Source organism: Lethenteron reissneri, chromosome 26 (assembly GCF_015708825.2).
Source record: "Lethenteron reissneri isolate LAM-NWPU_2019-01 chromosome 26, ASM1570882v1, whole genome shotgun sequence".
In the NCBI taxonomy this organism is placed as follows: domain Eukaryota; kingdom Metazoa; phylum Chordata; class Hyperoartia; order Petromyzontiformes; family Petromyzontidae; genus Lethenteron; species Lethenteron reissneri.
The window spans coordinates 21,471,448-21,489,045 of NC_083804.1; the positions used below are offsets into that span (position 1 = coordinate 21,471,448).

Consider the following 17,598-nt stretch of genomic DNA (forward strand, 5'->3'; position numbering starts at 1 on the left):
TTTGATTGACCACCCCCACCCCCCAAGCCCAAGCGCACAGTACCATGGCCTCAGTGTGAACACAATGGAGTTGCAACGCAGAGACCGTCGCTTGTATTTGATCTCCTGGGGTACGGCAGTGGAATCTATCGGAACGTTTCTTGAATCAGTCCCTCGCACCCCGCCCCCCATCCTGGTGAGGTAAGGTTTGGGTAATTCCACATCTTCCTAGACCGCTTGGCCGTCGTGGAAGAGTAGGCCAAATATCCTCGAGCCGATGCCCTTCCACCAGCAGTAGCCTGAGCACGCAATCGCACGGTTGCTCCATTACTGTTTTGTCCGCGATGCCATAGGCATTAGCCAATGTGTTGCACACTCATACAATATGTGTCGCTTCAATTTGCCACTGCTTTATTTTAAGTACCTCGATCTGAGACAAAGCGGAAATATCACAAACGCACGGCCGTTTAGCCAATTAATGAGATTGCATCCGAATTTTTGGGGCGTAAATAGCACATTCAGCGAAATGACTCGCGCAGAATTTTAAACGAGCTGGCTAATTACTAGTTAACGACCCGAGGAGCGGTCGATTGGGCCCACGAAAGATCGCACGACAATTAGCGAATGAATACCCCCGCACGCTCAAAGGCGACGGGCAGCGGCTGGCGGAACAACAGACTCTGATTTACTTTGTCGCAACGATGTCCCCGTGGTACACAGCGGCATATTTGTTACGTCGCAGCCCGGATTTGTCATTGCTAACCGTGGCGGGGCGTACATTTGACCAAACTCTCGCGCACCGGGTCAATGCGGGTTGACATTGACAGAGGATGTCCTGGGTTTGACCATCCACGAAGCTCACGGTCAACCCTAAACCGCATCCGCACAAAACCATCGCAGCAGACGCGGATATATCTGATGCACGATTGGAAACGTACAAATTCTCCAGCAGTTTGCGACTGCGGTCAAACCATAACAGACGGGACAACGTCTAACAATGCACGATCCACAAATACGAGGGAGACAGCACAGCGATGATACGCTCGGCTACCCCTGACGCCTGTCTGGCTTGACCACCTAAATGTGAAATTGTAGTTGTTGGCTTCGCATTTACATCAGCAGCCGTACGAGAGAAGAAGAACATTAGCCTTCGCTGCACCGTGCCCGCTGCGCCCATTGCATCTGTCTTTCGAGCACAGTTGCGGTCACCCATCCAGCAATCTGCAGGCTCGACCCCGCTTGTCTGACGCGAGCTGACACCTTTGGACGAATTACGGGCGATTTGTAAAAAGAAAAAAAGGCCCTATTTGTGAAAGACCGAAAACGTAGAGATGGAGAGGTGGCTTTTGTTACGTCTCTCCCATTCCATACCTCTACTTCCAGCCCTGATAACTGGAAGGCGAAACAGTGTGTAACTCGTGGCTATCGGTTTGGCAGTCTCGGCCGTGTATAGAATAAGAACATTGCTCGCTAAATGGGCTCTGACGTCCTGCGGCGAGCCAGCCCCCTTCCCAACAGTGCCGAGGGCCACACGACAGCGAGTCCGAGCGGAAAAAAAATTAACCCGTAAAAACAAAGTTTTTCACTATAAATCCTTTATATGCGTGGCGGCTAGAGTCATCTCGTCCTCTGGCTTGAGATGGCTGCCACCTATGGGTCAGATGATTGCCTGCCAGCATTAAGCAATTGGTAATTACATATAATTTTTTTTCCCTAAAAAGTGTAAAATTTTGGAAAACATTTTTCACGAAAATTAATTGTCACGCACAACGAGTCTCTGTGCAAAATTTCAGCTCGATTGGATCACGGGAAGTGATGTAAAAAAACGACCGAAAGATTTGCACGGTCGTAAGCGCGCAAGCAAGCAAGTGAACTTAATATAAAGGATTTTTAAAAAACCCGGCTGAGCGCTAAAGGAGAACGCATTGGCTATGTGGGCTCCTTAATAACCCATTCATTGTGTGTGTGTGTGTGTTGTTGATGCTGATGATGATGTATAAATCTAAACTCTATTATCGCGCTATGTAAATTGCTCCAGCAATACGCAAGGCGCCAGTAGTGGTGGTAATTTACGACTTTCTGCGGGGCGATGCGGTGGATGTTTTTTTTTTGCTGCGCCGTCACGAGAGCTTAGTTGAGAGGCTTTTTTTCTTTGTCACTCGGGATGAGGAAGGACGCAATGCATGATAAACTCACGGCGAAATGCCCTTCCTCGCTCGGAAGTGTCTTGCCTCAACGCTGCTTGCTTGCCCAGAGGATGCGTATTTACCTCCGAGCCATTGTCGGTTGCTTCGTATAGGGCGCAACAAAAAAAATAAATTTGAATCACATTTACTCACCTTGCTGATGTTTAAAGTATGGCTTTAAAAGGCACGTCACGTCATTGGGTAGCTACGCACGTAGGTGCCGCATACATGAGGCGGCTTATTTACACGCGCTCTGCGTATTTGTGAATGTAACAGGGGAAGAGCCCGATTGACGCTCTGTCGCTGTGAGCCACGCGTCGTCTTGGCTAACGAAATGCGTGCACCCGGCCAACTGATTGACACCGAATCTCGACCGTGACGTCATTATTCCGAACTCGGCAAGGGTCATCTGGAAAAAAAAGAAGGAAAACAATCGACAGCATTTTTTAATACACCACACACGCACAATTACGTAAGATGAGGATGTCATTGTAAATGTCCAAAAGCAATTTTACGCATGGCCAACAATGCCACGCATGTACTGGGTTAAGGTAAAATGCCTTGCAATTACACTTTATTACGCTTAGAATTCGTATTTCTGTATAAATGAATGGATTAAATGGAACGCCTGCCCGTATTTATATCGCGGTGAAAAACCCAACAAGACAAACCGCGTCTATTTTGCACAAGGGAACACTGCGGAATAGAAATAAAAAAAAAACCCACCACATACTCTAAAAAATACTTTTAGTGCAATGCAAAACCTCCACGGCAGAGCAACTTTCACGCCCGGACATACGACGAGCATAGAAGACGCTCTCAGATATCAACCATGCATGAGCCGCGGTGCCCGTGAAAACAAAAACACGTTTGCTTGAATAAAGGCATCGCCCTTCACAATGTTTCCACGAAACGGTGGAGGCACCGTAACGATTGCGCCTGCGACCCTGCGAATATTCAACAGCCCTCGCATCCTTTATAACAAGCCGACGTTGGCCCTCTTGGCTTTAGAAGGCATCGTGGTTTCCTCAAAGTGTGGAGCAGCCAGTGTTTGGACTTGGGATATTGCTTTGCCTGTTTTGTCAGAAGCTCAGACACTCTAAGCCAAAAGCCAACTTTTTGTTATAAGACTACATTTTTTACTTCTACAATGAAAGGAGGTACTGAATGCCCCCGTCCCCCTCTCTGCGGATATTGTTCGACAGTAATAGTCTGCGTGGGCTATAGGACATATACGTTGTGTGCGTCTGTGTATATGTCTTTGTCTTTGTGCGCCAAGCTTTACAGGTGCTTAATAACCGGTCCCGAACCGGTCCTGGGCCTCCCCTAGGTTTACTCAGCCTCAAATGAGTACTTGTTGTGGTGTGTAATCATTGCCACTTGGGAGACAAAGGCGAGCGGGCGTGGTGCTGGCCACCCATCCCGTCACGTGCCTTGCCCACCTTCATAGGTGCTCACTAACAGCGCTTGCCCCAAAAGTATATTTAAGCTATGAGAGGGGTATTTGTCTTGTGTGTGTGTGTACATGTGCCTCTATGTGTATGTACGTGTCTTAATTTTGTGAATGTAACAGAAACAGCGTGACGCTTGTAAATGTTAACATTTGCCGTGATTAAATTGCAGTAGCCGCCACAGATACCTCAGATATATATACATATGACGTGGCTATCATTACCCATACGATGTAATGACGTTACATTTCAACGTGTCTATTAAATAACCGGTTACATACACACGTGTTATCGCACGTGGACGTGTCCGTTGATAGCGAATTCGCAATTAGCTTATTTTCCGTTCATTAATCGTTGACGGATGAACAAACTGTCAGGTCGTGGCAAAAAAGTCTGCAATTTTTTCTGGAGTTCTAACACAATTGCCGTTTTACAATGAGGAAGAAGCAACAGCGAAATATATTGGGGTTCCCAATTAACTTTATTGCTTTGCCATTTAATCCTATTTAAAAAAAAGTTGTTTTAGAAATATCAGTTCAACCGATACAAACGTATCCATCCCGTCTTCCAAAATCCTATTGTAGTCGCCAGTAGGATTTATAAAAAATACACGTATTTTGTATTGTATCGAGTTCATAAATCTCGGAAGCTATCAAAAAGAATGTACACGTGGCATGTGCATCAAATCACAGGCAGTTATAATCAGGACGTAAGCGTAAAATAATAGTGCGTTATTCGGTAAGATAGACTGGACTAAATTAATTCGGATACATTTCGATTCGAGGAAGCCGAGTTATTTATCCCATACTTCCTAACGGAGACTCGGTGAGGGTTTACACACGAACGTGTGTGCGTGTATGTGGGAGACAAAGGCGGCCTGGCGTGGTGGTGGCCACCTATCCTCTCGTGTGCCGTTCAGGCCTCCATAGGTGCTCCTCGCTAACAGCATTTGCCACAACGGTTTGTTCTGGCTATACGGGGGATCTTTGTCTTTTTGTGCGTCTTCACCGTTCGTGGCGGCACACAATACCCGTTTATTGCCAGATTCAATCTGCGAAATTAGTTGGGACATTGTCTCTGCAGCGCGAATGCACGTGTGCTTCATTGGTCTTTACGCGGCAGTCGCCCACAATTAACTCTGCACCAGATGGCATCAACATCTGGGCCTTTGGGAGCGGAGGCGGGGGGAGCCGACGATTGAGGCTGGAGAGTGTTTTTGAAGAAGACTGCGTTCGAATTGTCGAGCGTGTTTCATCACAGTGCGCCCTCGTTTGCCGCGTCTTCTTTCCCGTGCACGCCCAGGCTCTCTCGCGCAGCTGCTGCTCGTCATGTCGGTGCTGGCCAGAGACGCGTGGGGTCGTCCTGCCGCGCGGGAAAATGACCCTCTCCGTGACCTCAACCTGGCCATCCCCATAGCCGAGTTCGTCTACCACCTGTCCAGCCAAGCGTACGCCGAGCTGGTAGGCGAACCTCGACGAAACACCACCACTGCTCTTCACCCATCGCCGCCGAGAGACCGAGACGTTCCGTTTGGAGATCCGGGAATTGGGCGGGCGCTGACCGGAGTACTTAACTTTTCGGCAGACCCACCCACAACCGAACTTGAATGTGACACATTTCCAGCAGTGGGCTTGTTGACACGATATGTATTATGCCGAACCCCCCCCACCCCCCCCGAACCATTCTCTGTGATTGGCAAGTCACATTAACGGAGTTTTTTTTTTTTGGGTTTCCAAAGTGAGCGGATAGATTGCGTATTGCTGTGCCGGGAAAATAATAGCTCCGTTCATTGTGTCCAAGGTCAAAACCTCAACAATCCTTAAAACCTATTGCTGTTAAATATTTTACACAGCAGGCCTATATATATATCTTGACTTAAAGCTTTCGTGACTGCAGGAATTAATATTCTTCGGGTCTTTCGATAAAGCCACGTAGATAGAAAAAATAATAAAAATATCACGACGTTTCGATCGCAACGCAAACAATCACCTGGTGACGATTGTTTGCGTTGCGATCGAAACTTCGTGATATTTTGTATTATTTTTTCCATCTACGTGGCTTTACCGAAAGACCCAAAGAATACCTAATATATATCGTTTAAGCAATAGTTGCAATAGAATAAAGTACTTGCTATTTAATAAATAATACGCGTCATTACAGGTACTATTTTATTGCATAGTCGGAATACCCCGAAATAAGTGAGGCTCTGTTAATGCCGGCTTGTGGTTGCTGCTTTAGGTTTTTTTTTTATCCTGTTAGCTCTGGCACGCGCGCACCTGCTTGCAAAGAACGCAATCGATGCGCTTGCTGTATCTTTCAGATTTCGAGAGGGGGGGGGGGGGCTTTACCATTCCTTCCCACCTTGGGGAACCAAGATAATTAGGAAAGGCGCTGCTCCTGGAAGATATGATAAGCGTGGGGGGGGGGGGGTTCTGCGATTGGTCCCGATGCAACCCAATCAGTGTCGGCGATGAAAAGAGGCAGCTCCTGAGCATTGCTGCTTTGCATTTATATACGCAGTCATGCGGGCGCTGGAATGTCCATTAAAATGTCGGCTAATTGCCCCTGAGGGTGCGATGCCATTTTCTGAACGCGTCGAACTCGGTGCGTAGCTCCAATTTAACAGGAATTCTCTGAGATCCACCGCTGCATGTGCGGACTTAACAATTTGCATTTTGTTATAATGCACCGGCGTGGAAAATAACTAGCAACCCGCACCTGCTTTTGAAGTGACCGTCCGTTCATTGAGCCAGCAATTTTTTGCTGTCGTTGTATATAAAATATACCGGTGTATGAAAGTACCCGTCGTTAAACGACGATCCTAACCCATCCCCAAAGTCTCTACCCCCTCACCTCTCAGGACCCCCCCCCCCCTACGCGCCCCCCCCACCCGCACTTCCCTCGATACCCCCCCCCCTACCCACCCACGTGCCGCTACCTGCGCGCCCACTCCCATCTGCGCGCTGGACGGTTTTTGTCCTCCAGCGAGCGAGAAGAGGGTGCGCTGGGCGGCGCGTAGCCAGGCAGGCAGCCAGCCAGCAAAACTTGTTTTTATAATATCACAGAGTAATAGAAGTGGAGTGGTGGCGCAGTGGTTATCGCCACGCACCTCCGATTAGCACGGTTGGATACGTACGGTGCGAAGGAAGTTAACATACATACGTGCAACGTATGTTGATTCCGAGCTAAAATCAGTGTCGCGTTATGTATAATTTTGTTCTGCTCCTCCACCCCCGCCCAATTTGAATAACCCCTACTAACCAGCATGGGAACGTGAAATGACAATGGTTGTAAATTTGTATGATTATCATCATTATATAATGCAGATCCACTCCTTATTCATGATGAAATTAATAATATTTACCGATGCAGGGCCGTTATCAAAGAGTCTGGAATACAAATGATTTCACGACATCAGTGTGCATTTTATGCATTGTTGTAATACCGAACGCATGCAACATAACCTTTTTGTCCTTCAACGTTTAGAAGTACATTATCCAAGGAATAAAATGATGTGTGTGTATAATCCTTCACAAAAGTCGCATTTCACAGAGTCCATACCTCGTGGCTGAACAAAAGGCCGTGTGGGTTTCCTTAGATTTTGTAAGTCAGGGTTAGGCGAAAGGGAAAGGATAAACTAACTTTGACAGCCATGCAGTTTGCCTCGTGCCAGTACAAATCTGCCTGTGTACTTGGTCAGTGGGCACATTGATAGCAGCTGATGCTAGCGAGTTCAGCTCGGCTAAGGTTAGGGTAGAACTCGAGTAAGAATACTATTTTTCAGAATTATATAATAAGTTTTTTTTGTGGGTGGAGGCTGAGACAAAACTGTTTGGCTCACCGCTGTACGAACTTGTTGAGTTAAATTCCCAGCTAAGTTTAAAATTAGTGGCGAGTGATGTATGAACTGGTCCAGGACTCCCGCTTCTCCAAGCTGCGTTGGCCAGAGTGTGGTGAAGTATGGTCAAACATCTCCCACGATCGAACACGGTGTGGGGAGCTCTTCATCCGACAGTACATTGATCAAAGGGCTGTACATTCGCCTTCTTCTTAAACATTACTTTTACGATGGTGGCCACAATTGAATGCGACTGCATCTGAAGACGTACGACGATGAAGGTGACGATGCTGCTGATGATGATGATTGCAATGCCGATGGGACATTTCGATTGACTCCGTTGTATTTCCTCACGTCAGCAGGAGAAGCCCTACAACGGAGAGCCCCCGCGCGTGGCACCTTGGAGCCCTCCCAACGTGGTGATGTCGTGTCACCCAGCCAGCTGGCAGGCGCCCAGCAAGAAGGACGAGGTCCTACATAAGACGGTGTGTGAGCGAGTTGCACCGATCATTTTTGGACGAGTTCTAGCACGCTCGCACGCACGCAGAGCGAGTGGCGACGCACACCCAGGTGGAGCCCCCACAACCACCAGCGCTGAGGTTCTGACGCAGCGCCGCTTTTGCGATATATTGTACAGTCAAAAAAACACGTGATTACAGTTCGTGTGTTTGTTTAAAGACAACCGCGGTCAAGGTGATTTCCTTCTCAAATGAGCGTTAAAACAGGTGCTCGTGTCATTTACAGCCCTGAGCCAATGTTGGAAATTCCACGCTCATACAACGGAGGTGAGTCGGTCCATAGGACGACTGCTGTTGACTTCCCCACAAAGTAGTGCGTTATACCGGTAGGAACCTCCTGGTTACACCAGCCCACAGGGGATTATTGTGTCCGTCCATCCATCCGTCATGCATCCAAAAATGAGAGGGGTGGGGCTGTGTGGAGAGGGGAGGGTGGAGAGGGGCTGGGTGGGGGGTGGGAGGGGTGGGGCTGGGTGGGGAGGGGTGGGTGGGGAGGGTGGGGCTGGGTGGGGGGTGGGAGGGGTGGGGCTGGGTGGGGAGGGGCTGGTCACCCCGTGGTGCCCTTATAAAACTCAAGGTTTAGTTCTACTGCAGAGTGTCCGGACACTCACAGATGAGGATGAGATGATAATGGGCGTAGTTCATTCATCTTGTAAGGTCGTGCGCGTTGAGGGTGCGGAAGACAATGACCTTATGAGCTGAACGGCCCCCCTCTTTGGCTGCCACGGCTGACCTTCCAAGCTGCGCTTTTGCGAAACCTTTCGGAGATGATGAACGTTGGGCGCATTCCGAGGAGTCCGTTCGTGGCGCGGACTGCGCGCTTTAATTTAATATGGCTTTATTTGTGATGTTTCATCCATCATGAGCCACCTCTAAAAAAAGACGTAATTAAGTTTATCCCCTGGATGGCAATGGCTAACGAGGTAAGGGTTTTCTTCTTTCAATTAAATCTAATTGAGAAGGAAATCAATAGGCATGAAGTTTATCCAATTCGGAGAAGAAATCCGTGACAGACCAAAACTCCAATTCGGATGTAAAAAATAAACATCCCTCTTAGTCTAATTAACGTAATGAAAAGCCATTTCATATTGAAAGCCAAGCTCTCAAAGCATATGTAAACAAATCATACGTCTCCTTCGCCTAATGCGGCCTATACAGCTGGTTTTGATAGATTCGTTGACGAAAAGCAAAAAATCCTACCGTCCAATTATCACACAGATGATCGTGGTACCTAAAGCGCAAAGAGCGATGGAATGAAGAGAAGCCTGACCGTGACATTTGACTGCATTGGAGAGATCACGGCGGTCATTTCCATATTCTTAGGTTTTTTTCGGTAAAGTCACGTACAGTTGAAAGATTTCATCGTTCTCGAGTGAACGCCAATCGCAGCTCCACGTTCCATAAAACGCAACCAATTTGAGGAGTGGGGGGGGGGGATAGTAACTTGTTGTGTACTTGGACTCCACGTATTGAAGCAGAATATGTATTGAGGCTGCAGGAGGAGGAATCCCCATGAGCTTATGCAGCTCTCTTTCACAGATATCCAGCATGGGCGGGGTCAGCAAGTTACAACAACAACAACCAATACAAACAAAACGATATAAGTGAAATATAGAGAAAAATGGTAAGCAAATCATTAAATATTAATATATAATAAATAATGATATAAGTACAATTTTATCAAGCTTCGGCAAGGCAGTAAAAAGAACAGCAAAACAGTCCCAGACCACGCCTCAATAAAATTGCGCATTCACATTGAACTATCGATACACATTGACTTAAAGCTTTCGTGATTGCAGGAATTCATATAGAAGTCACGTAGATAGGAAAAAAAAATAACAATAAAATAATAAAAATGAAAATGTATAGTTTTATTTATATTACTTTATTGTTATTTTTGTTTCTATCTACGTGACTTGACCGAAAGACCCAAAGAATATCGATACGCAGTTAAGGATTTAAATAACAAATCACATTGGCAAATGTGGCTCTGTCCAGGGACTAATCTTCTGCTTCACTTAGAACCCGCGCGCGCACACGCGCATGCTTAGATCTCAATGTTAATGTGAATGGGCTCTATTAACGCGGACAGCGTTAGTTGCTTCGCGCGTCACGCGACACGTGTTTGGCAATCATCGGGCGTGTGCAGCGTGGAAACGAGGCAATTTGTATTTGAATGTGGTACAAGCAAGTTAATTGGTGAATGTGGAAGGACGTAGAGCGGTTGCCAGGGTGGTGGGAGGGGAGGGTGATCGCGTGAACTGGAGTTTGGGAAGCCCTGCTTGAGGCTGTCTTGCTTTTTTGCCATGCGAATTCGTGGTGGCGGAGCGTAAATTTCGCTCGCACGGACGTTATTTGCAATCACAGTGCCGCGGGGTGGGGGTGGCAGGCGGCAGGCGTCTGACACAGGACCTTGGGGTGGTGCAGATGCACTGCAATCCGCAGGCACGTGACACGGAGCCCGAGCAAAATCGGTGATGATTCACGAGGAACGGAATATTTATTTATTACTGGAGGAATCCGATGAGCTAGAACGCACTTTTTTTCACAGATGTCCAGTAAGAGGCCGGGTCAGAACGTTACAACCGACGATACAAAAACACGATTTGAGTGCAAAGTTTAGGAAAGGTAAGCAAATCACTTAGAAATAAAGATAAATAAAACGTAATGTTTTTTTTCTTACCAGGTAAAGCCTACTAAGCTATTAGATTTTTTTTTAAAGCGACCTGGCCACAAATGATATCTCAACAAAGTGAATTATCAGGTGTAAGTTTATAGCAGCCAAATATAATCTAAATAATCCACGCGACCACGGGGAGAACATACAATCTCGAAATATACAGCAGACGTTAGGGTCGGGGGTCGAACCCCTGCATGCCAGGCGAGGGAGATAACATCACAGACAGTGGGGCCCTATTGGTGACCGGGCGGAGCCACGCTCCGTGTCACAAGGGCACTGGCGCTGAACGTGCGGAATGCAAAAGTAAATCTGAGCCACCGCGATCGGCTCTCTTCATCTTGCTAGTCGCGGCGAAATAAATTGTCGCGCGTTCAATGTTCACTTTTTGCACGTAGCGCGCTTGATTAGACGGCTGGGAAAAAAGGGAAACTTCGCAACCGGCGTTTGAATAAATATGTATGGGCTTGTACGCACTGAAACGTTTTGCAGAGTCACATCCGGTAAATGGGTTTAAACAATGAGTTGGTGTTGGTTACTCTGCTGCGTTGGCAGCACAAGTAACAACAACAATCTCAACACATTCATCAATAACACTTTGCCTATTCTATATATATTTTACTTTTAAGGCTATAGTGTTATTGACCAATCGATGTGTTGAGATTTCATGAGACTGACGGCAGAACACAGGAGCCAAGTAATACACTTTAAATAATACATTCTTAGGCAATGTAATCAATCATCATCTGAGTACATTAATACGACCAATTGTTAATTAACTTTTAGAGTAGTTTCGACAGCACTCAGGCTGAACGCGTTACCATCACCAGCCATAATGCGAATTCAAGTCATGGGGAAAAAAACACATTATGGGCTGCGTCGGCGGTAGTGCACATGCTCAATTAACGACAACACAAACTCTGTCTACTCGTCATGTTTCGGGTGCTATGGCCAATCGTCTCGGTGTATGTGCTCCGAAGAAGGGCCATTGCCCGAAACGTCGCCACTCACGACTCGTTTGAAGGCAGCGTCGTCGACGAGTATGCCGAGTGTTGGTGAGCGGACGTGGCGATTTCTGGGATTTCACGCACCGCACCTGTGAAACCAGTCGCCGTCATCGTCAATCCACGGCTGAATGAAGGCTCCCACCAAGCCACCACCACCAACGACAACATCGATCAGGATCTCGCAAATATATTTTATTAAAAAAATATAATTGGAGCCGAAAACATTTTTATTTCATTTACTTCTCAATATATCCAAGCGATTTTCACGTAGCCGAACGATGGGAAGTCTGTGTGTGGCAGAGGCCGCAACCGGGTACCCGATACCCGTACCCTACCCGATACCCGGCTACGGGTACGGGTAGCCATTTGCGACCCTGGTGCGGCCGGGTACGGGTGAGGAATCAAAACCCGTTTGCGACCTCTGGTGTGTAGGGAGCGGGAATGGAGCAGTTAGCACGCTGCGCTACGAACCTGGTGACCCGAGTTCGATTCCTGCTCACGGCCAACACCAGTGGCGGTTATTTGAGTCGGTCCTGGGCCTCCCCTAGGTCGACTCAGCCTCAAATGAGCAGCTGATGCGGTGTGTGAAAAGAAACATCGCGGTAGTCGGGCGCCTTTCTGGCCACCCACCCCCTCGTGCAACCGTGTCAGCCTTCACAGGTGCTCGCTAACTGCACTTGCACCAACAGTCTGTGAAGGCTATACGGGGGATCTTTGTCTTTGGTGTGTGCGTGTGTGTGTGTGTGCGCGCGCCGCCACAGGACGACGAGCTGCTGCGCATATCTCTGGAGGTGCTGGATTCGTGGAGCGGCGTGTTCTTGCGGACCCACGCCATCCCGCTCGCGAAGCAGCTCGCAGCGATGCAGCGCCTGCTACAGGACGGCGTGGCCACGGTGCGCGTTCATCCCTCCGTTCATTCCTCTTGATTTGCTTTTTATTGAACAAGAGCCCGGGACAGGAGGGCTAAGGGGAGGGTGGGGAGGTGGTACAGATGTTACGCGGACGAAACGCCCGAGGCCAGGTGCTCACGGGGCAGGAGAGAGGGAGGGTGGTTTGGGCACTCTGCCCGACATATGTAGGGACAACGGTCGGGATCGTCGTATTTTTTATAGTAGGAAAAGGTGAAGGAAAGGAGAGGGGGGACCATCGATCCATCCATCCGTTCATTCTTCTTTGCGCACCAACAGGCATCATCGTCATTATCAGCTTGGTCAAGTCACTGCTGCGTGAATGTCTCCCCAAACCACTGTCATCTCTTACGGTATTGCGATGTAAAGATTATATTAGTAATAATTATTGTTATTAGGTAAGGCCCACTGAGCTATGCTGTAAAGCTCTTTTTTCAGAAGCGACCTGACCACAAATGATAGCTCAACGAAGTCGATAGCTTATCACGGGGACACCTAAATGTGGAGGGAAAACCCAGAGGGAAATCCACGCAACCACGGGGAGAACATGCAAACTCCATGGAGGTCGTGGGATCGAACCCACGACCTCCTGCATACAAGGAGAGGTAGTTAACATCTCGCCACCGTGGCGCCACTCTTTAGCGGCTGCACTCAAGTCAATGTCGTCGCTCCATCTCCTTGCTGGTCGTACCTTTCGGATGCGCTCCGTTCCTTGGCTGCCACTCCAGCGTTGTCGTTATATTTTGTTGTTGAAGTGAAGAAGAAGTCGTGGACATTCCACGACTATGCGTTACTTAAACATCGGAAGTGTGGTCGTGGTCATCGGGTCGCTCCTAATGTACATGGCAATGTGGTGGGGAGTGGTGGATGGGGGGGGGGGGAGCTTTATCATTTTAGATACCAAATTTCGATTTAAAGCTTTCGTGACTGCAGGGATTCATATTCGTGGTTCTTTCGGTAAAGTCACGTAGAAGGGAAATAATAATAAAAATAAAACAATAAAATTCTAACGAAGTTTCGACTGCAACACAAGCAATCATCATCAGGTGTGAAAACCACAACAATAAATGTTTGGGAAAAAGTGGCGGTTTTTAGATGTGTTAAAAATAATGGCAAACATTTCCTTGCAAATTGCAAATTGAAACCCGACCAATTTCCGTGCTGGACACGAGCAGATGTTTTACATTTTGTAGGAAAGTAACCCGAACCCCCCCTTAGGGCTGAGGATCAGCGGAGGGACAACGCCGTTCGTTTATGGTGCAATTTGTATGCGGGGGGGGGGTGAAAGAAACGCGTGATCTTTGCCAACTCTGGTGCGAATGCAATGCAACATTACATTTTAAGAGCAGGCAACATCCTTACGAAATGCGATGCATTTACACGCCTCCAATTCCAGGGCACAAAAAATGTTTGTTACTTCAAACTAAAACATAATTCTCTATTGGATTGCAAAAAAAATTACGTGACAAAAAGCATAATAACCTAATGAGCCTTTTCTGAGATGGGTAGACTTTTAAGGTGTTGTTTTAAAAATGGAATTGACCTTCCAGCATTCAGCATTTCGCGGTACACACTTAGAGTAACTTCTCCATTATAGTGACACGCTCTTTCCGAAAGAGTAATGATAAAATAAAAACATGAGATGTCACTGGGGAAAGATATTGAGTGTTGTTGCAGCTGTGGCAGGATAAATTGTATTCTCAAATCAACAACGAACCTCAGGATCTATATCGACACTGTCATTGGTGGCGGGCACTGTACAAATTATTCTGGCGCCTTGAGATCTGTTGTGAAAGGCAACTTTCAGTGCTTATTATTATTGGTTCCCTGATAGGTACACTGAAGCTATGCGTTTAAATGTTCTAAAATGTATAATTATAAATGTATACTTTTGTACAACATCCAAAATATAGATGTACCCCTTTGTGGGTCAATTCGAACCACCTATGGACGTAACATTTTATTTAGCATTATGAGAATTGATGCGATTGATCTCTGTTCATTTTTCATATCACTGCAACATACATAAGCGAGGACGATGATGACGATGATGATGATATGAAGTGACAATAGAGGAAACAAACTATAAAACTTAAACACTAAACAAATTTTTATTTTACCAGGTAAGGCCCATTGAGCTATGCAGCTCTTTTTCAGAAGCTACCTGGCCACAAACAATAGCTCAGCAACGTGGCTGAACAGGTGGAAATGTAGAGCAGCCGAAGACTCTAAACACAGGTTTTACTGGTAGGAACCTCATGGTTACACCAGCCCACATGGGATTATTGTGTCCGTCCGTCAGTCGTACATCCAAAATTAGAGGGGTGGGGCTGGGTGGAGAGGGGAGGGTGGGGATGGGCTGGGTGGCGAGGGTGGGGAGGGGCCGGGTGGGGAGGGTGGGGCTGGGTGGGGTGTGGGAGGGGTGGGGCTGGGTGGGGAGGAACTGGTCACCCCGTGGTGCCCTTATAAAACTAACGTTTAACCTACTCACGCCGGCTTGTGCCCACCCTCACAGTCGGCCATATTTGCGGAAAACACCACGCCGCCGTTGACCCTGGCCATTGACCGAGCAACCCAACGTTCCTACCAGCTCCCTCCGCAGGAATGTGTTTAGACACTTGGCTAGGCATTGAACAAAACGGTCACTGCATCGTGCACGTTCAGACGTGCTTCTGCAGCCGTCTGGAACGCTCTCCTTTCCGATATTAGGAAGCCACCGGAGCTTTGCAACTTTTAAATAATCTAGATTGAAAACTCATTTGTTTAGAATTGCTTTTTGTTTAGTTTGTTGTCCTTCCCCCGCACGTCCGATTAGCACGGTTGGCTACGTACGGTGTGAAAAGAAGTTCAAACCTTGTGTCCAGAAAAGAGTTTTTTTTGGGTTAGATCGCGTACATTTAAATGTGTCGTTAAATCCGCCGCCACTCGACACAGCCACTTAGGAAGCTTTGTCACGTAAAGAAAATGTGCCAATTCGTTACGAGTTCAGCAACACCGGTGTTTTGGAGAGTAAACCACCAATCATTTACAATTTGAGTGGGTTTACTCACCCGACACACAATCGATAAAAAAAAAACCTCTATTATGGATAATATCATAACTTTGTGTTCGTTGGCTCCCCCTGCAGATGAGCGAGGGCCGGAAGCCCGCCCTGGAGTTCACCTCGGTCGGGGCACTGCCCCCGGTCGACGAGAGCCTCCTGCGCAACCACCGGCAGGACCTGCTCAGCTGCTTCAAGAACGATGCCCACCGAGTGGTCACCTACCTCAAGGTCATCAAGTGCCGACGCTTCCACGACTGCAGCAAGCCCTGAAGTTGTCGCAAAGGGCAGCTGAGCGATGTTCTACGAGGAACGGGGTGGAAACGTGGCTTCGGACTTGTACCAGATTGTTGTGTTTTTTTGTTTGTTTGTTTGTTTGTTTTGGAGGGGAAGGGGATGTGAGCTAGATCCGATTCGTCAATTGCCTGAGGGTGGCCGCCGATGTTAATCTGGTTCATCCCCGTTCTTTGATTTGGGAAGGTGCTCCACGCTCGTTGCTTTTAAAATAATAATCTGGGGCGACTCGGAAGCCACGTTTAGTCTATTCTATAACCAAGCCATCATCGCACCATTTGCACTATCGCTTTACTTTCTTTACAGGGAAACGGAGTGGGGGGGGGGGGCGGTCTGTGTATGCAACTCGACACACTTTCGCTGATGTTAATTGCATAAAGTGAGTGGGGGTCTTCTCTGCAGTGAGTGGTCACAAAGGTACAAGGACATTGGTCACCATTGAGTAAAATAAGTTTAAATTGAAGGAAACATTTTAGGCGAAAAAATATTGTTATTTTATCGACGAAAGTACGTCTTTTTTGGTTGTTGTTTTATTTACGTAACTCTATTCAACACGCAAATTTTAAGCTGCCGGTTGAAAATCCAAGCGCGCCTTTCCGGGTTGGCCAACGCGTTGAGCGTTGCTTTTCTGAAGCTTTCGCCACGCACTACTGCGGCTGGCCATCGGCAGGGATTGCGTTCGAAGATGCCTACGGGAGAGAGTTTGCTGATAAAGAGTTGAAAGAAAAAACACATGTATCGACGCCCAACGCCAACCCGACAAAACCACATTCGGCTTTACATAACTCATCAATAATAATAATAACAATCATAAAAAGATCGAAAGTATTTTTTTATTGAGCTGAAATTATGTTAAACTAAATCATATTAAACACATAGATTTGAAGTTTTCGTGACTGCAGGGATCCATACTCTTTGGTTTTTTCGGTAAAGTCACGTTGGCATAAAATAAAATAAATTAAATAAAATCACGACGTTTCGATCGCAACACAAGTGACCGTCATCAGGCGGAACCGATTCAGCAGTGTACTGATTTAATTGAATTTCTTTTAATGTATACCTACGTGACTTTACCGAAAGAACCAAAGAGTATTAAACACATACTTTGGTCATAAATGATGCAAACACCAACTTTGTTGGAGTGTTGATCTCATCGCTAATCTGGACAGATATCTCACGTTTCCAACATTTGCGCTCTGTGGTGGTTTGGTAACTGAGCAGTGTTTTCGTTCTCTCGGTCTTTAAAGCAAAGCTTCATTTTTTAAACGACTCATTGGCAAACCTGTGCTTTGGGATCGAGTGAACACTGCGTGACCGATGGAGGCTCGCGAGTGATTAGAATGTGCTTATCGTGGCTATCGCAAACTTTGCCTGCGCTTATCCTCTCCTTATCCAAAGCTTCATGTGAACACGAGCCCAGCTCTTCTCAGTAGATGTATATAATGTACCGAACTATATTAAAAAAAAAAACATTGTTATAAAAATATACTCTTTTATTTCAATCATTTATACGTTGCATTTTATTGACGTGTCAATCAATGTGTTTGTTATCTCCGAATTATTTTACTGAACACACAAAGAAAGTCCGGTGAGGCTTCACCACGGGGCAGATCAAGGCGATGAGATTATTGGTGGAAATGTTTAAAGATGGCAACACGAGCGATCAACGATTCAAAGAACGTCAATTGCTACTGGTAGTG

The 17,598-nt window shown here is 46.9% G+C and overlaps 1 protein-coding gene across 4 annotated transcripts; it reads left to right on the plus strand.

Annotated features, from left to right (window-relative positions):
- Positions 1–3,187: 3,187 nt before the first annotated feature.
- On the plus strand, positions 3,188–17,345 carry LOC133347859 (somatotropin-like). 4 transcript variants are annotated; one of them, XM_061560537.1, is made up of 5 exons: positions 3,188–3,325; positions 4,919–5,076; positions 7,814–7,939; positions 12,418–12,549; positions 15,692–17,345. In XM_061560537.1, exons 1-5 carry the CDS (start codon positions 3,316–3,318, stop codon positions 15,875–15,877), a joined length of 612 nt encoding a protein of 203 aa, XP_061416521.1. In that variant the 5' UTR covers positions 3,188–3,315; the 3' UTR covers positions 15,878–17,345. The 4 variants fall into 4 exon arrangements, with proteins under 4 accessions (XP_061416521.1, XP_061416522.1, XP_061416524.1 ...); XM_061560538.1 differs by having other exon boundaries at positions 7,817–7,939; XM_061560540.1 differs by lacking the exon at positions 3,188–3,325 and adding an exon at positions 3,989–4,545.
- The last annotated feature ends 253 nt before the right edge of the window (positions 17,346–17,598 follow it).

Coding starts and splice junctions, on each gene's coding strand:
- LOC133347859 (XM_061560537.1), top strand. Junction 5,077..7,813: donor GCCAAGCGTACGCCGAGCTG/GTAGGCGAACCT, acceptor TCCTCACGTCAG/CAGGAGAAGCCCTACAACGG. Junction 12,550..15,691: donor TACAGGACGGCGTGGCCACG/GTGCGCGTTCAT, acceptor CTCCCCCTGCAG/ATGAGCGAGGGCCGGAAGCC.